Raw genomic sequence first — 23,204 nt, 5'->3', positions numbered from 1 at the left:
CTCTACAGTTTCATGTCTACAGGAGCTATGTTTTTTTTGTTGATACACATCTTATTATGACATTTGTTATGATTCGAGGTTAAGGTGGAATAAAATGGTTGTTTTCAATCTGTAGAAAAGTTTATATGATTAAATTGTGTTGTTTTTTGTGATTTATTTCAGCACAGGTGTTTTTCTTCTGACAGGACTCAGGTCAGTGCATCTGGAGGTTTGACTGTAGTTATGACCCCTTTATATAACTAGCAAAGCAAATATTAACACTGTCCTCTCTATTTGTTCATGTAAAACAATATAACGACACAATGTCAAAGCATGTGTGTCAGTTTTTAGAAGCACTTTTATTCATTGTTAAATTAGCATAAGATCTAATTAGGAATAGTACGGTTTTTTGTTCTTTTTTTTCTCAAGCAAATTAAAAATACAAGTTGAACTTTTACCACACCCAGTCAGTAGTCACGTGGGATGTGACGTTTACAGCGTATAAAAGCGTTATCACGCGAGATGTCCGGTCTTGCTCTCCTCCGTCGGCGGTACGGTGCAGTCCCACCGCGAGCCTCCGACTGCAGCATGCAGTTTTCACCTTTTGTGGCGCGTTTCTCTACAAACATGGAGTTTAAAGCAGACGAGCCGCCGTGAACAGGTGATTATTTGAGGAGGAGTTGTGAAGAAGAGCTTTAATTTGAACCCTGTTAGCCTGTTAGCCTGCTAGCTATCCTTACGTGAGGCTAACACGTGCAAGACCGTGTAGGGGAAAAGTTACACATGTGATCTTGAAGTCGCTGCTGTGGACAACCTGGAGACATGCTCTAAGTTCACTGGCACGTAGAATAACTTCACCAACCCTTTATTAGATTAGATATTAGATTCAGATTAATTTAATCGTGTATTCTGCCAGGCGGTCACAGGAGCGTGGCCTTCCTTTGGTCACCAGCTAATGTCTCTAACTAAAGTTTAATGTATGATTTACTTAATATATTCTGTCTTTACAGGAATCTCTGTCTGATGTGGAAATGGACTCATTTTCCTGCCAGCAAAGGCTACGCTTCATCACCTACTGAAAGGTAAACGGACTAGAACTGGTGTGATATCTGATATTCCTCTCTCTGCAGCACATGTGATGAGTTTGTTATCCCTGTCTGAAAAAACAGTGTGGACAGCAATGGTATCTGACTGGCAGCTGACCTGTGCATGCTGACCTGCTGCTGAGTGACTGTCACTAATGAAATGTGTTTATTGCAGGTTCATGGTTCTCCTGTCCCCGTTTGGCCCCGACTACCAAAGGGAGGAGGCACGGTGAAAAGGTTTGTACCACCCTGCTTCTCCTGATCCACGCTGCCACTGATTCAGTGATGAAAACTGCTGCATAGGAAGTGCCGTCTGATGCGATAACTGACGATGGAAATAGCTGTTCTGAGAAATGCCGTTCAACCTTTTTGTGCTGTTGGTGCGATTCATCTGGCCACTTAATGATGTAGATGTGAAATGTCTCCCCTACAGGTCTCCACATCTGCAGAGTCAGACCGTGAGACGACACATGGGTGCTGAGATGAGTTGAACAGGTAAATGCTGCGAGACTCACACTTGATAATTGAAGGCAAGCCAGTGATGATAAAAGTTATCCCTGTCTGAACTTAAGTGTTGAGTTATGGTAACCTGAGGCTTGACTGGAGATGCATGACCAATATAGCTTTGGCTTACTGTAGTTGCATTATTGTAGAAGTCTAATCTCCCTTATTTTTACTTGCAGGTGAAATCAGTGAGGAAGTGGACACAACACCTGCCTGGGAATGATCAAGAAGTCGGGCACCATAAATGTATCAAATGAATGAGTTTCATCTAAAACATGTTTAATAAAATGTTAAGCTGTTGTATAAAATTCAAGTATTGGGCACATGAAAAGTAACAGGGATCCTACTGGGAGCACCCAGTGTGTCTTGGTCAATCTGTGTTGAAAGATGATCTGTAAGATTTCTTCTTCAGATTCTCCAAGAAGATCTGCTCTTCTTGGAGGTATTCACGGTCCTGTAGGGAGGAAGACAAAGTAATTAGGAACAGAAACACAACTTTCTTTTAAGTTTTGAAATGTTAAGAAGCTTCTGGCAGAAGATTCTTGTAACAAACTGAATGTGTTGGAAAGCTGATTGTGGGTTGAGCCAAATGTTGTAATTGTTTCATATAAACATTAAAATCTTGTACCGTACCAACGTATTTGTGTTCATTTTCTTTATATTATAAAGAATTAAATCCTAAGTCTAACAAAAAGCAACCCGTTGTGCATTTGAATCCCTTTTACTGGTAACTTGGACTGGTTTCATTTTGTTTTCAAGTTGTCGAATTATTCAGATGTTCTATATTAAATTCTAAAACATGGTTAATAGACTGACCTATAGCTTTTTTTTTTTTTTTTTTAAAGGTTTGCTACCTTCAGCGGGTCATGCACAAATCAAAATCATGTGACTTCTGTGGAGCCCATTTGTTTTTTGTTTTTTTTTCAATCAGAACATGAAGTTACCCTTTCTACAATGCGACTAAGCACAAGTGTATCTCCGTTGTGTTACCTTACCCTTTCTGCAGTGTACTTCCACAGAGCCAGACTAGCCTGAAGAGCCATGGCTTGAGGGTTAGCAAATGAAATAGGAGGGGGAATGTTCAAGGTTGATGCCAGCTCAAGGTTCGGTGACACTGAACCTGCATCTACAGATAAAAAGAACAAAACCTTGTTATTCACTTAACATTCAATGGGTTTATTTTGTATGAGTAACTTTTTTTTATTGACAGTTTCAATAACCACAATTAACTTCACCTGGTAACACGGGTGGAATCATTTGTGGTAAAGAGGAAATTGTAGTGTCTTGTCTTGGTCTCTCTGTCTCCTTCTGCAGATGACTTAACCGCATTTGCTCCTGTAACAAGTGTTTAATAACAACCACACAGTTACCGTTATAATGTGCTTTTCATATTTTTAGTAAAATAGAAGCCCAATCTGAAGGGTCAGCTGTCTCAGCGACACACACCTGAAGGATCCGTTGTTCTTGCTGCCTCAGCCGCTCGGTCTGCGTATGGATATTCCTGAGTCTTGCCTCGTGCTCAACCTCCACACGTTTTGCCTCCTGCAAGGCTCGTTCTCCATCCTCGTGCTTCTCTGCAGCAAGCTGCAAAGAACAGAGAGCGGTCAGATGTTACGTGTTAACTCTACATGTTACGTATGTATGTAGGAGTCTGTGTGGTGCAGATTTACCTTGCTAAAGGCCTCCACCTCTTGGGCTCGTGTCTTGAGTCTCAAGGCGGTGCTGCTTATTCTCTCTTTCTCTCTGTCCAGTTCTTCTCTTAGTCTTTCCAGAGTCTCCCTCTCCTGTGCCACAGACATTTGCTTTTGTTTCAGCTCTGCAGTATGAAGCTTTAGGTCAGCTTGTTCCTACAACAGACACAGAGATCCATTCCATTCATTTTGTCCTCTGGGGGAGAGCTTTGAAAATTTGACTGAATATATGCCATTATATTTAGTGATGTGAACCTAACCTTACTTTACAGGTAACAAAGTAGCACTTAAATGAGTAAATCCTCAGAGAAAGAGTGTCAAAACCAATTTCTCTTTTCTCTCTGTGGTGAAGCTGACCTGTGCCAGACTGATGATGGAGCCCTCTCTCTTCTCCAAGAGACTGCTGACTTCCCGCTCGGCCCTCTCATGCCTCTGCTTCTCCAGGGCGTGGAAGTGGGCCCACTCAGCTGCCAGCTTCCTCCTCTCCTCTGCACAATGCTGCATCACTGACTTCTGCTCCTCCAGTAATGCACTCTGATGGAAACAAAGAGACAGACAGGAGAGGTAAGGTCAACTAAGACTCAAGGTAGAGCACTTGTTCACCACCAGCACTGATGTTGTTCATCCGCCTCACCTTGGCTCTTTCCAGCTCCTCTCTTTCCATGTTGATCTGCATGCTGAGGGCACGCCGCTCGTCCTCCAGGCCTCTTTGGGTAGACTCTGCCTTGGCCTGGTCTGCTGTCATCTTCCAGCGTTCCTGAGGCATACAAATAATGGCATCAGTCTTTGAGGGGAAAAGCATCACTTTTAATTGTATGTATGCACTTGAGCTGCACTGCTAATGTCAAAGCAAATGTAGGTATCCTAAAGACAATCTATTTTCAAAGCCCGGTATCACCCTGACCTTCTCAAGCTGTCTCTGCTGCTCATTGAGCTGAGTGTCCATCCTGGAAATGATTTCCTTGAGGTAAGCTCTCTCCTCTGCCATGGCTTTTTGCTGCTGGGCCAGACGGTCCTGCATTACTGAAACATTAGAGAATGACCTTAACCCACTTGCAATGTGATGCCAACTACAGCATGCTATGAGACAACTTGTATCCTGACCTATTTGCACAAAGTGTTTGCGTGTGTGCGTGTGTGTGGTGTGGTTGTTGTGTGTGTGTTGTGTTGTGTGTGTGTGTGTGTGGGGTACTTCGAAGCTGCTCGTCTCTGTGCCGTGCTCCCTGCTCCAGGCCGTGAGCCGTGTGTTCATGTGTGCTCTCCACCCGGGAAGAAAGCTCTCCAAGCCGAGAGGAGAACTGCTCCATCTGCTCAATCACCACTGTAAGAGACCTGGACGAAAAACACAGACAGACCTGTAGATATTACAAAAATCTCTGAAATTCCAGGCTCACAGTTAAAGTAGAATAGAAACACTCTGCAGTTGTTTGATCTGGCTACATGCTTTATATCATAGGAATTTCATGTATAAAATTACTATAGAATAATGATGTCTTTTGATAACATCTTACCTGGTCTGAGATGTTGCGCTTGTGACCGCATCAATCTCTTCATCCTTTAGTTTCTTCAGTCTCTGGACCTGGTCCTCGTGGTCCTTCTTCATCTCCAAGATAGATTTCCTAGATGGCAAAAAAGGATGAATATAACAGGGACAGTCAACTTTAATGTCATTTATTTATCATAAAAAAAATAGAATATGCTCAATCTGGGACTTCCTGACTTATTTCAATAATTTAATTAACCTTGAATCAAACCCCTGATGTGTGGAAACATTAAGCTGCCTGATATAAAATAAAGACTCTAGAATAGTCCAAAACAGGTTAGGATATTTTTTTGTTGATTTTGACACAGCAAAGTACACTAACTTTAGTGATTGTTGTTGTGTTGTTTGGTTCTTAAGGAACTTTGTTTTTTTTTGCTTCATCCTGTTTTTACTCTTTTGTATGTATATTACTTTAATGACATTTCTGGTCAGTACTGTTGAATAAATGTTGTAGAACGACTCTATTACTATTGAAAATGTTTTCCTGGTGTACCTCTGGAGGTCTCTGAGTCTCTCCACCTCGCGGTCTCTGTCTTGCTGGGCCTGGGCCAGTTTGCGCTGGTACTGAGCCTGCAGCTCTGCGCGTTCCTGCTCAGCCAATCGTGTTACCGCGGCCAGGCGTTCCATTAGGTCTTCACACTCCTGCCGCGCTTGCGTGTCCCTCTGGGCTGCTGATTCCTCAAGAAGCTTCACTCGAGCCCTGGACGTGCAAAAAAAAAAATGCTTACAGTATGTGTTAAGCATACAGACAAACATAAGCTGCTTGAAGTGTAGTGAATTATGCATAATATATGGTAAACATGGAGACACGAGCTGCACATTTCCACTACAGAGTGTGTGTGGTCTAAATACTTGTGTGTTTTTTCCATGAGCTCCATATCCTGTTTATGCCGCTGCTGGACATTTTCTAGTAACATCTGGCTTTGGTCTCGCTCCAGCTGCAGGGTCTTCACCTAGACAATAACACACAGGAGTCTCAGGCTGCGCAGGTACATGGAGGGCGGGTTATTATTCCTCCCTGAAAATACAGCAGACATACAGTTCTTATTGTTTCCTTCTCATCACTACAACAGCATTAATGTACCTGTCCCTCCAGCTGGATGATTCGAGTCTGTAAAGCTTGATAGTCTCCAGGTTGCTGCTCTTTCTCCTTGTGTCTCTGCAGGGCCCCCGCATCCACGACACAACCTAGACCCAGCAACTGAGACTGCATCATCTTGAGGAGAAGAGTAAACAAGTCAAGAATAAACAAGGTGATAAATGTGTGTGTATATTTTGAATAAATCTGCAAATAGAGACATTTATGTTCCTCACCTGCTGTTGTAGAAGCAGCTGCTGCAGACTGTCTGCTGAAAGTGTCACCTTTTGAGAAGATATGGAAGTGATTAAAAAAAGCCATATTATATGATCTCCTCAATCATGACAAGCTGATTGCAGAAAAGCACAAATACCTGTTGTTGGACAGGAGCTGGTGTATTTTGCATTTGGGTTTGCTGTGGAACTGCTGGAAAGAAAAAAACAACCATGAGTAAGAATCATATTGATCTGCTCCTATTAGATATTAAAGCACTGGTGAAAATGCTACTGTATCTAAAACTACTTCAGATTTCCCCAAGATCACCTACACCACATTGAGCCAGGCAGTATGGCAGACACAGGGTTGAGCAACGGCAGCTGTTGCTGGGTTTCATCCGAAGCCTGACTAGGCCCTCGTGGCACCCCGGATCCCTTATCGGATGGTAAGTGGTAGGGTTGGGACTGAGGCTGGGGTTGGGTGTGGCTAATGCTAGCAGAAGAGGCTGCCAAGGGACCGGTAACTTGAGGAGGGCAATCTGAGGGATGAGACGAACCAAGAGTTTGTTCAAGGTCTACTTTAGCATGGAGAGCGGTTGGTGAGGCGGATGTTGAGGTGGGGGGGAGGTAAGGCTGGGTGGTGGGTGTATAATCGGCAACTACTGAAGGGGATTGTGATGGAGTGGAGGGGCGAGTTGTAATGGTATCTGTACGAGAGGAGGAGCAGAATGTGAGTTGATGAGTCGCTAAGATTACGAGCACAATGTGATAAGTATTAAGGAAGAATAAGGTCCGACTGAATGATTGATTAACCAGCTAAAAGAAAGGCTTCTACTCTAAATGCACCAGGGAGAGACGAGGCTTTGAAACGTATGGTTGCTATGCAATCTGAATTCATCATTTATCAGTTGTGTTGTAGTACGAGTAGTAAATACCTTGCTTGGTCCCCTTCTCTCTGACAGGAGTAGAATGAGCAGTGGGGCTCGGCTGTCCAAGAAAAGTGTTGCTGCACAAAACAAAGGAGAATGAAACTAGCAAAATATTGTCATCTACAGTACACGGGTTTAATGGATTGACACAACAAATATCATACCTAGTTTCCTTGACAGATGTAAGAGTGTCCTTTCCGCCCCTGGGAGCTTGTGAAGTGACTTGTTTACTGAAAACAAGAGCAAGTTATCATTCAGTACTGTGAAACAAGCTTCCTCTGTCATCGTACTTCCTTTGTTGTTCGTGGCGTCCACAGTACCTGACGATCGACTCTTCTTCTCCCAGGCCTAAAGAGTCTTCCTGCTTCGACGCTCTTGCCTCAGAGTTTGACACTGACAGAGCCTTCTTCCTGCTCAGTGCCCCTGCTAACCAGTCATCCTCCTCTTCTCTCTTCTGGCTTTTGGAGACCTCCGGCTTAGTTTGTTTTGTGATATTATCCGTCGGGGCTGGCGTGTCTGCTGCCGTTTTTGCGGCAGATGTGACGTGGCTACTCGTCAGGGAGGGCCTTCTCTCTACTACAGGAGAGGAAGGAGCCTTTGGAGACTCTGCTGAGGCCTTGGTCTCTTTGGCATCAAAGGTATGGTCGACGTTTGCCTTGAGGCCTAGCCAGTCAGCGGAGTTGCGGTGTCGAGAGGAGGTGGGGGTGGTGGGTATGGGTTTCTTCTCTGGGGTAGCGGAACTGACATCCTCTGTAGAAAATCTGATAAGAAAAAAAAGTGTTTTTCCCACAGCAGGCAAAAATCCCACTATAAAGCACCAAAATTGGACTTTACACACACCTGACAGACTGTCTGCGGGACTGGCGCCCTTCAGGCGTGGATACCAGCGTGGGCTGATAGGAGCCAAATGTGAGGTCATCTTCTAAAAGTGATTCTGATGAATGGAAACAAAATCAGCTTTACTTTGAAACTCATACTTACGCTAAGCAGAAGGTCAGAGAACGCTCAGCTACCTTTCACAGCGGAGGTCTTCTCCTGTTGCTGCTTTTCTTGAGGCTGGTCCTTCCTTTCGCCCGTCGGAGGTCGCTCCAGAAGACTAGGCGAAGGCAAACTCTCCAGAATCTCATCCAGTCTGGTACGAGGTCTCTGAGGGGGCTCGCTCCTAAATGTACGCACAGCAGAGGAAAAGAGGATAGAAGAGACAAGATATACAGTACCATGCAGCATGTTAACATACAAAGGAAGGCAGGGAAAGTTTTTGCATTTTTTTTTTTTTGCAAACAAAGAAAGATGTTGCTTTGTAAAAACATTGTCAGAGTTAAGCTTTGTTTTCAGCTGCACCCCAAGGCACTAAAGCAGTAATTATTTATCATTTCAGCACTATAAATAAAGACAAACAATGAGAGTGAGACAGTGAGAGTGGAAACTGAGCTGTTACCTTTCCTTGTTGGGCCACAGCGCAGACTCCTTTTTCTTGGGGTTGTTTTTATCGCTGTCAAATCCGAGCGCATCCATTAGGTCATCCTTATCATCATCAAATGTAAGATCAGCTTGTTTCTTTGCTGCCTTTGCTGGTGAACAAAGAACACACACAGACAAACACATCTAGGACTTTAGTGTTTGTGTGATTGCATGAAAAAGGTGGGAAGAAAAAGAATAATTACGGATCATTTGAGGCTCACGTGTTTCAGTCTTTGGGATAAGAGATGCGGCAGAAGATGGTGCAGATTTTCCAGCTTTGGCCTGCTGTGTGCTAGATTTAGATTCGGGCTTGGTTTCATCTGGAAGCAAGTCATCAAGTAGATCAGCTAGGGGGTCGTCTAGATCTGCAGTGGAAATGAGATTCTTTACTCTTTTTACACTGTTTTCGGACACTACTGTACGACACGACTGTAAAGCAACAAAGGGATCATATAGATAGATACTAATAACACATACAACCATGTACACATATGTTCAAATAAATCCAAATTATTTGTTTGTAGATTGTATGTTGAGGTTTGTACATTTGTGATACTGTCACTTTTTAGTGTCTGCACCTCTCCCCCAGACGCCCACTGAAACTACTGGTATCAACTACAAGTAACAGGCCAAACACACATCACATCTGTTCTAATGTACCTTTAGCGTGAGGTGTCTGACCAAGACCTTCGTCATCACCATCACTGTCTAAATGAATGCAGCAGTTCGAGAAAAGCAAAGCAAAGCTATCAGTAAGCAACTGTTGAGTTATATAAAGCTCGGCAGCGCAGAGGGGCGGGTCACTCACCAGAGAACGTGAACTTCTTATAGTTATGTGCCGTGGACGAAGGCGCCGAGTTTGGCTTCTTCCCTCTTGGGGTGGGTTCGTCTGAGTGAAGAGGGGGGAGACACAGCCCGCTCTGATTGCTGCTAATGTAAACTTCAAAGCCGGTAATCACGTGAAGCTAATAATGAGAAAATAATGAATGCAGGAACACGCCGCACTGAATTACCTGCTCCCTCTGGTTTTACGTTCCTTTCTAACGCGGAGGAGTCTTTCTTTGGCCCCTCATTACCGAACTGCTTTGTTTGAGCAGGAGCTGAACTCAGCTTTTTCTTTGATGAAAAAAGGTCAGCGTCCATATCATCCATGTCCTGAATGAGGACAGACAGACAATAGGCAGCGTGAGTGGACCTGAGACCTTGTACAGACAGCTACGATGATGAACTTTGGGTCTGCATTTCCACTGTTTATAATGACCTACCTTCATGTTCTTCAGTATGTCACTGGGATCTGCTGCAGAGACATCGGAGTCCTTGGACAGAAAAGTAAATGTTAACAAAGAGACAGTAAAATTATGCAAGAAATATAAGACATATGAGTATGTACTGTATACGTATCTATGTCTCCCTTCACGTACCTCAGCGCCGCCTCCATCCCTCTTCACCTCCTCTGCTAGCATACTGAAGATGTTATCAGTGGCAAAAGAGCTGGAAACGGAAAAAATGATTAAACTCACAAACGGGGCGAGTTATAATTTAGAATTAATGGTATTTAACTGTTGAATTCCCCCAACTTACCGGTTCAGTTGTCCACTGCGGGTTGTTTTCCCCCTTACTGGGTGTTCTGGTGAGTAAATTGTTGAGAGAAAATATCATAAATGGTGAAGCTTTCACAGTGGTGATACCATAATGATAAACTGCTGAACTGCTCACTTACTTTCATCATCAAATAAGCTGTCGAGGAAATCATCATCTCCAAATGAACCTAGGCAAAAAAAGAGGGAACACACTTTTTACACAAGCTTGGGACTCTTCATCTGATTACACTTTAATTTGCCTCTGTGTATATCTGATTATACTGCCACAAGCTACTGTTTGTCTGTTATTGTTCTGGTGGAGGGATCCTCCAGATGATTTGAGGATCTACAGACGGACAGACAGACAATGATGTGCAGATTGTAAAGCCCTCTGGGACACACTTGTGATTTTTGACTATATAAATAAACATGTCTTGATTTGAAGTGGATTCCTGCAAAGTAAAGCCTAAAACAGCGCAGTGCAGCATTCAACTAACACTAGAGGGACTTACTTTTGGATGATTTGCCCTTCAGCTTTGTAGCCTGTAAACAGCAATGAAACATAACCAGTCACTTCACAGCTGGAGTAGATGGACCTAATGCAACTTTCTACTGCAAAGACCAAATCGACTGAACGCACACAAAGTGGTTAAAACCTGCATTTAACTTTCCCACTGACAAATCACAACCATGTAGGTTCTGTTGGACTCACCATGTTGACTCTCTCTTGGTAGCGTTAAATTTCAGGGTGGCTAGCTGACCTAGCTAACGTTAGCTAAGTTAAATCTGATCAGGCGTCTCCTGTCTCCATTGGTAACCACTGTGTTACCGGTCAGCGAGCACGTCAGAGAGACAATGCACACTTGTAGTTACATCATATGGCTACATAACGCGTTGTTTCACGCTGTAACACTTGTGTGTTTAGTCGCGACGTTGTTTTATTTAAAACGTGGCAACTTTGCTAACAGTACGTTACGTTAAGGCTGAAACCATTCACACCGCTACAGACTAGCTAACAGAACTACATAAACAGCCGTTAGCCACGACTAGTTCAGTCTGCTGACACAAAGTTTATGGTTGTAATGGCAACGTTTAAGGTTTGAGCTGCCCGTAAAACAAAAGGCAAATCACAAGCGTCTATTTTTTGAGAGATTTAGTTGCTGCAGCAGCATCATTACCACAACCCGGTGCGAGACACACATTTCCTGTTTACAGTCTGCAGTGCATTGTGGGTAACGTAGTTTCAGCGTACCCGTTCAGGAAACATATTTCAGAAATGAGTTTGTTTTGGGCTGCGTTTAAATGTTGAAGTTGCTCGTCTTTGACTCCCTTTGACATCTTTAGCTGCTTCCTTACTTGGTGAAATATACATCTAACTCTTTCACCACCAGGTGGCGCCAGAGCTCAGACAGATAGTGGAAGTAAATCAGTGACAGCAAAACTGAAGAGCTGAATAATTTATCTTCTGAAGCCTATGTTTAATTCAGTGAGGTCTAGGCCTGATGCTGCACTCTAATCAGTACGATGATAACTTCAGTAAGCGCATTGCTCAAATTTATAACTATTCATTCCTCTGCTCCTCCATCTCCATCATCACAAAACCCCTCCATAATGCTGTGTTAGTGTGCCAGTGGGGAGTTGTTATGTAGGGGGTCTTAGTGTATCCTGCTGCAGACAGTATACAAATCTACAGTTACTGTGATAGATTAAACAGCAAAACACTACAAAACTCTCACTTCCATCTGATAACTGATAGTAATTCTCCTGCGATAAAGTTGCATGAGTGTGTATAGAAATGAGTTTATAATGCATGGCATGGGATGATCTTTACCTTGCGATTTTGTAGATGACTGTAATGATGGGGGGTTGTTTTTACTGTTGTGTTTCTGTGATTTGATACTGCACACACTGTGATGTCCAAGGCATATTTCCCACTAGAACAATAAAGTCTATCTTATCTTATTGTGTTTTGTGCTTTATATCAATATTTAAGACTTGTTTCAGAATGCACTTAATGCAGGAAATATATAGAATATAAAGAACCTTGATGTTGTAAAGCAAAAGTCCAAGCAGAATTGATGTATACTTTGAAGAAGAACACCATTTACAGCAATGTCAATCTACATTTCTTATGCAATCTGAAACATCTATTTTACACTTTGGAGGCAAAAGACATTGCTAATAGCACACATAGATGACAATAACTGTATGCAACCAACAAAACCAAACAAAACTGACCATTTCTAAACTAGAGGGGAAATAAATGCTTCACTGATGTCATTATAAGATAAATGCACATATTTTAATAAGTTAACAGCAACACAAACACAGCTATTCTTAGTTCATAGAAAAGAGACAATATCAGTGACACTCAGAAGCACACAATGACACACAAATGCATTTCACTGCTTTATTTAATCAGCGGGCTTCCCCTGTGAGAACAACATGAACCTTTAAGGGACTCACGGAATGACCCTACCTGCCATACAGTACACGAGACAATACATGACTTCAGCCCCTAGTTCAGGATTAATTAGGTCACTTATGAGATCTTCAGAGAAGCTACTCTTTAAGATACATCCTGTCCTCATACATACATTTATCACAAATAATTGAAAATATTTTAAAAACAAGAAGATCAACTAAATCGGTATAGCTGGTTTTAATGCAGAGGCACAGAACATGTTTTATCATTAAAACCCGACCACATCTGTTCTGTAACAGAAAACAATACTGTAAATTCAGTTTTCATGACAAATACACAGCTTTGTCAGGCTTCATCTTCCAAGCTGGAATTCACTCAGTTGCTCTTTCTTGTTTCAGTAATGAGAGCATCTGCAGAACAGATAAGGGAAGCCACGATCAAAACAGGGCTCATTGTTTTTCTAGCCCACTTTTTTTTTTAAATCCTGGTGGGAGTCTTGTCGTGAGCTGTCAAGTGCACATGAATCAGAATCTGATCAATGAGAGAAAACAACAAAAAAGATAACAGGAAGTCTCTCTTGTAGTATCTGGGGGAGAATATCTTGATAGCAGCGGCCACTGAAAAAAGAAGGGAAAAGAAATCAGGGTTTGCTGCTTTAAAACTTGTGAAGGAAATACACATTGTCCTCTTTTTTCTTTTTTGTGGACAATTTATCTATTTGTCTTCTGGTTTAATTCATAGCAAATGACCGAGCTCACCTGAAGCTCACCAGACTTGATGGCCCACGCTGATCTTGTCTACAGGGGAGGAGGAGTAAAGGAAAGTAAAAGCTGACATGCAAAGTCATGGTAATGTTTGAAAATAATCATGAAATGATGATTGACAAGAATGAATCACCCTGACTCAGCTGAATACACTTAACCCCATAAAAATGACTCAGATAACAAGTGAAAGATATCAGAGGCCTGTGACCTACAGGTAAAATGGTCTGTTGGTTTATTACTTTATGTCAAGATCTCTTACAGCTGCGTTAAAGCGTGTGGCTGTATGGAGGTACTGTACTTATAATAACCCTCCGAAGAGATGATGGATTGTTGTTCTGCCTCTGAATCATTTAGTATTAGCAGTGTAGCAGCGAATACTTAAAAGCTAAATGTGGGGCAGGCATCTTAGCTCTTTATGCATCTGTGCCTCTGTAACATGCTACACTGCTCCACTTTCTCCCCTTGTCTGAAGCCCCTTCTGTAAACCTCCCCTAACACACACACACACACACACACACACACACAGCACTTCCACATAACTGTCTCTTTCTCTATCTGGATGTTTTCCTATCTCTCTTTCTCCCACTGTGATTATCAGTTTTTGTGTTTATATACTGTATTTTAATTCACATCTTAATTTAATTTAATTTGATACAATCAGTTTATAACATATAGCATATATAATATAGTTTATAATATATAGCATATATAGCATTAGCCCAGTTTTTTTGCTCCAAGATACTGCCGACAATACAAACACTGCTATCTTCAAATAAGTTTTGTTCGAGGTAAAGTGCAAAGTTTACTTAAAGGGGTACTCCACTAGTTTTACATATGATTATCAGTTTACTCATCATCAAGAGCCAGTGAAATGTTTCATAGGGCTGGCTGTCTGGCTATGCATTTGTTTTCTTTCACATGAACTATTATGAAAAATATACATTATTGATTTAAATGAATAATGTAAAACATCAGATAGAAGCGAATTGAGGTGTTCTTGTCTGGTGACAGGGTTATCTCAGATTACAGCTTATAACAAACTTTATTTTACAGGTCCCAACTTTTTTATGGAAACAGCAAATTGGTCATAATTAGCAAGAAACGAAGGTCTGACAGTCGTTTGAGTTCAATTAGATGTTGAATTAAAGGGCAGTTGTTGGAATTCCCTTTAAAAAAGAACTGCTCCATTCAAAACCAAGTTTATATTACATTATTGTCATTGTATTCTTCATACATACAATTCTATTCTTTCACAATTGTGTATTTTCAGCTGACCAGCTTTGCACGGACTAAAATATCTCTAGGTGATTAATTCGAGTAGTACTAGTTGAACGCTTTTCCCTAAAATAAGTAGCAAGTGACATTATCCTTTTGCCGGAAACTTTATAAGAATATACAGTTACATATCAGTTCCTTTTTAGGAAACTCTAAGAAGGTATGGGAGTCATAGTGTTATCCAAAGAGCCAGTTTTACAAACTGGGCGCATGGAGTTTGGAAGACATGTGTTTACCAGGCAGAGAAACATGAACCATGCTATCAAGTGCCACAGTTTTTGAAGCTGAAAGCTACCCTTTCAGGGCTCATATAGCTCTATAATACATCTGCTCAGTCTGTTTTCATTGACTTGACTGTCTATGTGTCCTTACCCTGTGATGCTCACTGTTGTCTTTTTGGGGTTTCTGCTGCTCCATTGCTCTTCATGTATGGCACATCTTTCTCAACAGCCTCTTTCTGCCTGTGATACAGAACATAATACTCAATACTAAATGCTACATATATGTATCATCACAGTGCCTGGACACAGTTATCTGGGAAGAGATTTGTAAATGATGTGAACTCATAAAAAACTGGAGGTTTTCCTGTTTATTAGCTCATAATTGTGTGAGCTAGCTGTTGCCATGCTCCATGGTGCCACGTGGTATTGTTTGCCATTGCTGTATGAGTGGCTAAGAAGGGCCGGGGGGTGGGGGGGCTTAGAAGATTGCACTTTACGTCAATTAGCAGCTATGAACTCAAGAGCTCTGATGCTTTGCCCTCCATTCATCTCTCCATTAAAAAAACTGGAATACACTGTTGTTATGTATCGAGCCACTTAATCCACACGCTGCTGCTCCAGGCGAACCCTAAAATAATCACAGTAGTGATTTCAAATCAATGGTGCAGATAGGTCTCACCGTCCTCCCTCACTTTCCCACACATGAAACAGGCATGCACCTTCTGAGTTTGTGTTTGTTCACATTTTGTCAACCGTATGGATTCAAGTATTTTATGTGTATTTAATGCTTTTCTAACAAGACTCAAGCTGTTGAATTTGTCTTTTTTTGTTATCCGGCATTGGAAAATCTAGTCTGAACCTAAATCTAAAAAGCTGAATCTTGAAAAAGAAGTCTAAAAAAGTCTGTTATTTGTTTCGTGATTGAAAATACAAACAGATTTTCTACAGATGGCCTGCTAAAATTCACAAGAGTTCACGAGCAGTACTCACGGCCAGATTTTGCCGGAAAATCTCTGCCGCAGGATGAGAGCGATGGCGGTGAGGACCACCATAGTGGTGCACATGGTCCTATCCCCAAGGACCTCCTGCCTTTGGGACTGGTGGTGTTTTATAGCACTGAGACTTCTCCTCCCATTGAAAGGCTTGAATGGTATGAGTTTGTGGTGTAACAATCTTGACTATTCCTGTCTTCCTTCTTGGCTCTTACTCATGATTGAGGAGATTAGCTCAGAGGATTAGCTAGGATCAAGGGTGGGGTTGGCTCTCGCTGGTAGGACTAGGAGGTAAACAGAGCATTCTGTGTGTTTCTATTCTGAAAACCTGAAAAAACCACCTCGCCACCATGTCGTCAGCACAGCAAGCCACATCAACTTTGATGTTGTGGGTTTTTTTTGTTTAAGGAAGGACTGCATTTTGTTAGAGGGCCACCAATCAAGCAAATGTATATCTGGATAAAAATAATTTACTGATGGCCAAGTGCACAGTTCCTGCAGTATATTGTGAAAAGAGAGAGCATGGTGGGATAAATGGGGACTTTCAACAGCTGAGCCACTTATACTTAGCACTGCTGACTCAAGCAGAGAAGTAAGGGAGCAGTAGGCTAATTAGGCTAATTTTGTTAACACAATTGTGAGAAAAAATGCAGGGGAATCACATTAGAGCAGATACACATTTAGAAGGATTCAACGTTGTGACTGTGACTTCACAGTGTTTTCTTTGTATTTTTTATTTCAAACTTTGCTAAATACAGATACAAAGGTGAGTCATAATGAAAAAATGTAAAATCATTACAATTAACTGTTAAAAATGTTTAAAAAAAATCTTCTTAATATCTCATAAAGGGAACACAAGTGGATACAGACTGATAAAAGGAGAAACGTCACGATATTTAGAAACAATGGTATTTACATGGCAGTTTTTAGATATACACATTCAGTAGAAGGCACATCCAAGTCAAATGTGACCTCTTGTCCACTTTTGGATTCATGGTTGCATTTTCTTCCTCTTTGCTCTCTCCTTTAAATGGTTTGGTCCTTTACAAGAGTATAAAAAACAAGAAAGAGTGCTTTCATTTTTTCTCTTCCTCTCTCTCTCTCTCTCTCTCTCTCACACACACACACAATTAGCAATCAAAAGGGCACAGTTCTTATTTAGACTGTATGTTCGATAGCCTACAATTATCTTAGATTACGTTAAACTGTATTCCCCAGATTTGTCAGATAACTTCTGTAAAGATACATTACTTCCCTTCAAAGGTCAGTACAGTACAATTCATCCCTCTCTGGGTGCTCATGGTCCAGTAATCCCAGACTAAAAGCTTCATCCAGTTGAGGTTGAGAGCGTTGTCCAGCCCACTTCCTCATAGACGGCTGTGATTCTGCAGTAGACCGTAGCCAAGAGTTTGGTCCATGCTGCGGCCACCTCCGGTGTCACAACTTCTGAAAACGCTTCTCCTAGGACTTCCAGTATCACACCACTAAGGATCTGGACAAGACACAACAAAATGCAGCACTTAAGACACCTCAAAGTTCCATTAATAGAATAGTTTGACATTTTGGTAAATACGCTTATTTGCTTTCTTACTGAGACTAGATGGGTAGATTAAAACCATGTCTGTACAGTAAATATGAACCTTTAAAGCTCACTAATTACCATGTTATATCTAAATGATCAGTATGTTTGACTATCATTATTCCATTAATGCGATGTTATGGCTCAAAATTTGTCATGTGTCTCAGATGTGTCTATCACAGAGAGCTGAGGTTTTTCCTTCTTTCTTTCCCACCTCAGCTCCATTCAGTAACTGACAAAGATGGCAGTAAGTGTTAAACGATTATCATTTTTTTTACTTCTTTCCCTCTAGTATATATATTTATAGACAGAAGAAAGTTGGAACTAACTCAACCTTGGTACATGGGGGAGCTAGCTCTACCAGGAGAGCTACCAGGGCGGCCCCTTCTTGCCCTCTAGTGGTCAAAAATACCTTTATGCAGCTTTAACTGCTTAATTTGTTTTTGTTTTTTTCACGTCTGATTGTGTGTGTGTGTGTGTCACTTCTTTTTTTTATTAACACACCCTACCTTAAAGTACACAGGCTCCACCTTGTGTCGCAGTGCGTGGGCCTTGCCCACCACTTTCAGCACTGAGGCCACCTTTTCTGAGTTGTCAAGGCTCTCAACCAGTGTATTGATGGCATTCATGACTCTGTGAGCATGCTTCCGAAGCTGGGCACTCCTCTCCAGCTCCTCCGGCTCCTCGATGTGCTTAAAGTCTCTGAAGTACTGCTTGGATGAGGGGAAGTTCACAAACAGCCTGCAAAGAAGGAGAGTTAGACCAAATGAGAGATATGAGTATGAGCAGCTGCTGAGAAGCTCCGCTAATCTCGTCGCCCTTGTGGCTGCACCAGCTCGATCCTGCAAACCCATGTTAATTTTTTCTGAGCTGGCAAGATACCATAAGTAAATACCAGCACTGACATGAGGGTGCTGCATATTTTCCCTTTAAGTGTTTGCTTTCAAATACTATCTAGGTAGTGCGTGGTATGTATTACATTTGAAAAGAATTTAAAAAGTGAAGGAAAACATCCAGCTGTAGAAAAATACTGACACAAAAAGGCATAACTATGCCCTGTAAACATAAAAGTTATTAACCACAATAGCTGTTAGATGTCAACACATTTGTTATAACTGTGATGAGTTTATCAGTTGATCCAAATTGACTTTTCTATTCTTCTGCATACTTTGGCTTGTGAAGTGATCCAGTCGGAAAGGCAAAACATGTTAAGCACTGCTGTTATGCTGGTCTCTTACATGAATATAATATTTCATCATTACTTTTTTAAGCATAGGGCTTAAAGTCAAATTGGTCCCCTTTACTTACTCTTATAAATCATTTAAAATTTCACATTGTTGTAATAAATCTTGCAGGATCAGATAAAATGTGCGTAACAGATGTTTTTCCTGAAGGTTGATGGTGTCAGGGAGGAACTTTCATAAGCGTTTCAGCTTTAGCTTTAATATAATACTATTTGTATTGCTGAAACATTTGACTTGTGTATAGACGTGTTATTTTAAGTTGTTGGTCATTGGTGCTTCTTACACATATTTACTGTATATTTATATGCGCACCTATCTTTCCACATACTTTTGTACTAATCTTGTCTATTCTTTACTTTTATTTGTTCAGCCTTGTTGTCCATGTTCTTTGCTGTTATGTGTGTAAGTGTATGTGTACGCATACTTCGCCAATAAAGCTAATAAATGAATGTATTAGTTATTTCAATTTAATCTCAGTGTGTGTATGTTGGTCCAAGCCTTTAGCCTTAAATAAAGCAGATACAGAGGAACTACATCCTTTCCCACTCTGCACTCTTTCTAAATGAGCAGGGTTTAAGTGATTCTTGCCTGCAGTGTGATAGTTCACTCATTAAATTAGGGTTCTGAAGAAGCATTAATTGTTAATTAGCTATAGCTCTTCAGTTACCTATGTCATTATTCATTTGTTATTATGTTGTTTATCACTCCCTGAGTTAAAACTCACTGTATAAAACACATCTTGTATGAGAAAGAAAACCTGTTGGCTCAGGAGTGTGACTGGTTCTGAACTGTGGTTTCTGTCATGCAAAAAAAAAAAAAAGTAGAAGAAAAAAAAGCCCTGGATCTGGTTCCACAATTCCTAACAAAAGGTGAAATGTGCTAATTAGAGAGGGTGATGAGATGAGGAAAATGAATGTCACTGCCTACTCAGACTACCATGAGCACACCTTTTACTTTATGGTTGAGATTGCAGTTATTAGTACTGCAAAGATGGTGAACAATTCATTTTTCACCTGGAATAAATATTGTATTATTCACATTTCTGTTCAAGTTCTAGGTCTGATATTTCTTTATACATCCTGACTCACACACACTTTTCTTTCTGAGAACAAATAGTCAGTTCAAAGACATTTTCTTTGATTTCTATCCCTGTTTGACCCTCAGAGGTATCATAGAGAATTAGCAAAGAGGAACCTAAAAACTCCCCCCTCCCACAGTCTGGGAAGAGGGCCAATGCATCTGGTTGCTGGCTATCTAATCCCGATGTCCCATCTCCCATCTCCCTCTGCAACAACGGACACAAAAAGGATGTAAATAGTTTTTTCTTTTAGCTCTGAAACATATGGTTAGATTTTACAGTTGTGAATTTAAATGTCAGAACAGGAAGGAGGACACATGGTGTCTTATATCTCTCAGCTCTGGGTGGAGTGCCTAGGCAAGTGCTGGAGCAAAGTATTTGTAGTTTCACCACAAACTAATGAGGAGCCGTGGTGTTTAATCTTTCTCTCTCATAATTGCATGACCTGTGGTTGCATATAAATAGCCTCATTAGTATTTTATATGGTCATTGGACTCTTAATCCTTCCTTATCTGTTTTTCGGTATAAGTGAAGAGCTAAATCCAGAGAAAGTTTCTAATTTCAGAGCTTTAATTTGCTACTTTGGATCTTATCTGTTAGCCTAAAGATAGTTAGTTTGAAGGATTCAAGTTGATGCTGAGGTTCAGCAAGGAGATGGCATCTGCTCAGAATTTATCGCGGTCATGCTTATCGATCAAGCCCCATTCTTTAAATTCCTCAAGGTTGTAGGGTCTTGTGATGGAATGTGGTGGAAGAAAATAAGGGGAAATTGAGTTAAATTCATTTAGTTTCAACTTGTTTTTCATTACAAAAAGGAGGCCAGCAGATAAATCCTAATAGTTATCTGTGAAGAAATCTATATTTTAAATATTCTACTGAATGCTACTGTACAACTACATTCCACTCTGCATTTCTGCTAACCTCCCTCTTAACTTTCACCTCCTGCAATCATAAAGGATTATGAAGGCATGCTGTGTCAGGCAGTGAATCTCATCACACCTGAAAGACCATCAAAGCCTTTCCTTGTCAACATTATAGAGAGATAACAACAGTGACTGTAACAACTGCAGGAACCATCCAGCAGGACTGCATGTACACCATGAAATCTTTGAATGACTGATGAAAAATATTGAGTGGAAAATTCCAAACACCCACAGTGATAGACGTAATGAAAACATCTCTTGATTTCTGAGAAAAGAAGGACGTTTTTTTAAGGTCCAACTGGTAGCGATGGAGTCATGCTGCTTTAGGCATTCAAAACATGACCTGATCCTGGGGAGCGAGCCCGTCGAGTGCCAAAGATGTCTGACTGATCGTAATGTTTATTCTTTGCCTCAACTATTTGATAAATAAGATTAAGAAAAAAAAGGAGAGGTGAGAATATCATGTGCGGGCTGGAAACTTGCAAAGTCAAAGAGATAATTCAAATTCGACTGCATTTTGAGAGAGGATAATCCCACAGTCTGACTTAAATTGGTTTAGATACGTTTGCAGTTTTCCTTGACAGAAAAGCATCAGCGGGGCCTGTGGCTCCAGCAGGTGCAGTTATATTACTGAGGGGAAAATGCAAATCTGACCTTATCAGTAGTGAACTAATTAAAGTTGCATAAATGAGTCCCAGTACAGGATTTAGAAACTGTGACATGCAACTGCTAATCAGTAAATATATGTCGTCTTCTTTCTAATTATACACAGCATTTGTCACCTCTCCAGCATCATTTTTCTGTAAGAATCATATAAATATCTTCCAAACTGTGCTCAATCCGTGTTAAAAATGTTTAAACATAATACAGGAGAGTAAAACTAAGAAAAAGAAATACCTGACTAGTATGGCCACCCCAGCGTCATCACAGTTCTCATAGACTTTTGCCCAGGAGTCCTGGATCATCACCCTCTCCTTGTCAGTCAGAGGACTTGGTCGCTCCAGGTGGTCCACCTCTCCCTCTCCCTGCATCCTCTCCATCTGGGAAAACAGTTGTGCAGAGCTGAGCACGTGCAGAAGGCAGGACTCTGATAAGGTACCCCTTCCCTCCAAATAAACACTATATTTCTACCTTTCAGTCTTTTCTTGTTTGGGTCTCTTTCTTGGTGAGAAAGGAAGAAAATCCCTTCCCCCCCGGTTTTTCCCAGTGAGAATCTTTGCTCTCCACCTCTGAATCTCTGCTGAGCGAGAGTGTGAGTGAAGAACAGGCGGAAAAAACACAAGAAACACACGCAGGGAACAAGGAGGAGCCTCTGTACTCTCTATTTTACACTCTCCCTTCCGTCACCCCGCCTCTCTTTCTTTCTCCCTCTACCCACCTCACCTTTGTAGGTGGTGTTTGCTGAAAACATGATGAGATGAGGAAACAAATCCTTAATAAGAGAGTCAGATATGTAATGGATGTGAGCATGGATGCAATGTAAGATTAGGACGTTATAATAAAATATAGTAGCACACTCTGCCCTTCTTCCTCCATTGTCACCACCCCAGACCATCCAGGAGATTAACCTGTAATGATGAATTCCTCACAAAGCCCTATCGACGTAAATGTAAAAACACTTTTCTGACTGAAAATGAAACAGCATGATGTCTGTCAGAAATAGGGCAACCTGTAAATAACAAGATACAGGTTAGATCAGCATGTTTTCAGTCTATTTTTCATTCCATTATATGCACACTCCCTCAAGAGACCCACACAGTTCTCACTGCAATTTTTCAAATGCATACATTTTACACCTTTGTTGTGGCAGGGGTTATCAGGAGTTCGTATTTCGCCTGTGTTGTCACAGCTGAAAACTTGAGAATGTTCTTATTCAAGTTTCATAGTGGGCTGGACGAACGGGGCCAATTAGCCAGGAATCTGTGAGATAACACTGAGGAGAGCAAACATAGGAGCAGTGAAAAGACATCAGATGTTGTAACAATAGCTATGATTGAGGTGATATTTACTGCCTTACTGGGAGGTACAATGTTCAGAAGGTGCCAACAAGTAATGTACGGACCCATGTTAAACATTGACAGAGTCCTGATAGTGTAGCATTAACAGTCAAGTTGGTAAAAAGGTGCTTAAGGTAGACTCTTCTCATATTTCCGGGATTGCTGTGTATATCTCAGAAAAATAACCTGTGCAAGCAGTCGTATTATCTACCCAAACAGCAGTGCAGCTGAGTTATTATATCAGCTAATCATACTGTAAATATTTCAACTTTTCATCCATCGCAGACACTCCCAATTAAAAGCAAAACAACAAGAACAGAGTTCATGTATTAAGCTTCTAACTATTAAACCGGCTGGTCTGGGTTCAGATTAGTCACTAGTGGATCAGAAAAACAAGGAGACTCGGTCAATGATTGTAGATCAACATGCTCTGTCTGTTTCCACAGAAGATCACAGATATATTTAGCAATGCTTATGATTATTTGTTCAAACCCACACTCGCAAATTCAGACTGCAGTTCCTAACATGTTATACCTGGTATAGCAGGTATAATAGACCTTAGGCCTATTTTAGTGGATCAGGGCTAATGAGTGATACCATCTAGTGGACCGCTGGAGTAATACTGCTTTTCAGATGCTGTC

The 23,204-nt window shown here is 41.2% G+C and overlaps 2 protein-coding genes, 1 long non-coding RNA gene and 2 other non-coding genes across 8 annotated transcripts; 3 read left to right on the top strand and 2 right to left on the bottom strand.

Moving 5' to 3' along the window:
* Positions 1-503: 503 nt before the first annotated feature.
* On the top strand, positions 504-2,200 carry LOC118323515. Its single transcript, XR_004796496.1, has 5 exons — positions 504-640; positions 990-1,061; positions 1,240-1,301; positions 1,498-1,559; positions 1,748-2,200. It is a non-coding gene; the product is annotated as an uncharacterized LOC118323515 (long non-coding RNA).
* On the top strand, positions 1,343-1,416 carry LOC118323765. Its single transcript, XR_004796514.1, has one exon. It is a non-coding gene; the product is annotated as a small nucleolar RNA SNORD49 (small nucleolar RNA).
* Positions 1,595-1,664, top strand: LOC118323764. The gene has a single exon (XR_004796513.1). It is a non-coding gene; the product is annotated as a small nucleolar RNA R38 (small nucleolar RNA).
* On the bottom strand, positions 1,885-11,269 carry LOC118323513 (fas-binding factor 1 homolog). Of its 4 annotated transcripts, none has more exons than XM_035655492.1 (31): positions 10,778-11,269; positions 10,578-10,608; positions 10,206-10,253; positions 10,067-10,112; positions 9,907-9,976; positions 9,751-9,801; positions 9,499-9,640; positions 9,294-9,374; positions 8,707-8,850; positions 8,463-8,595; positions 8,038-8,186; positions 7,865-7,958; positions 7,345-7,785; positions 7,189-7,254; positions 7,031-7,101; positions 6,428-6,634; positions 6,254-6,306; positions 6,117-6,164; positions 5,887-6,018; positions 5,655-5,755; positions 5,296-5,502; positions 4,771-4,878; positions 4,452-4,591; positions 4,164-4,282; positions 3,894-4,016; positions 3,617-3,793; positions 3,239-3,415; positions 3,015-3,152; positions 2,804-2,903; positions 2,564-2,694; positions 1,885-2,022 (listed from the first exon to the last, which is right to left on the bottom strand). In XM_035655492.1, exons 1-31 carry the CDS (start codon positions 10,778-10,780, stop codon positions 1,939-1,941), a joined length of 3,615 nt encoding a protein of 1,204 aa, XP_035511385.1. In that variant the 5' UTR covers positions 10,781-11,269; the 3' UTR covers positions 1,885-1,938. The 4 variants fall into 4 exon arrangements, with proteins under 4 accessions (XP_035511385.1, XP_035511386.1, XP_035511387.1 ...); XM_035655493.1 differs by having other exon boundaries at positions 6,254-6,303; XM_035655494.1 differs by lacking the exon at positions 6,428-6,634.
* Positions 11,270-16,518: 5,249 nt separating this feature from the next.
* On the bottom strand, positions 16,519-22,135 carry LOC118323333 (cytoglobin-1-like). Its single transcript, XM_035655281.1, has 4 exons — positions 21,698-22,135; positions 21,464-21,606; positions 17,831-18,062; positions 16,519-17,234 (listed from the first exon to the last, which is right to left on the bottom strand). The coding sequence occupies exons 2-4, from the start codon at positions 21,604-21,606 to the stop codon at positions 17,070-17,072; spliced, it is 540 nt and encodes a 179-aa protein (XP_035511174.1). The 5' UTR covers positions 21,698-22,135; the 3' UTR covers positions 16,519-17,069.
* Positions 22,136-23,204: the final 1,069 nt, after the last annotated feature.

This window comes from Morone saxatilis, unplaced genomic scaffold (assembly GCF_004916995.1).
Source record: "Morone saxatilis isolate NCDOM2014 unplaced genomic scaffold, NCSU_SB_2.0 Contig14, whole genome shotgun sequence".
Lineage (NCBI taxonomy): Eukaryota > Metazoa > Chordata > Actinopteri > Moronidae > Morone > Morone saxatilis.
This window is presented reverse-complemented; position numbering and strand designations above follow the sequence as displayed.

Bases quoted from the DNA above. Each gene is read 5' to 3' on its own strand.
- LOC118323513 (XM_035655492.1), bottom strand. The intron at 8,187-8,462 runs GTAACAGCTCAG...GCGTACATTTAG, and splicing joins CTGTGGCCCAACAAGGAAAG to GAGCGAGCCCCCTCAGAGAC. The intron at 7,959-8,037 runs GTAGCTGAGCGT...TCCATTCATCAG, and splicing joins GAAGACCTCCGCTGTGAAAG to AATCACTTTTAGAAGATGAC.
- LOC118323333 (XM_035655281.1), bottom strand. From the start codon at position 21,606: ATGGAGAGGATGCAGGGAGAGGGAGAGGTGGACCACCTGGAGCGACCA. The intron at 18,063-21,463 runs GTATTTCTTTTT...CCTTCTTTGCAG, and splicing joins GGGGTGGCCATACTAGTCAG to GCTGTTTGTGAACTTCCCCT. The intron at 17,235-17,830 runs GTAGGGTGTGTT...TGTCTTGTCCAG, and splicing joins TGGAGCCTGTGTACTTTAAG to ATCCTTAGTGGTGTGATACT.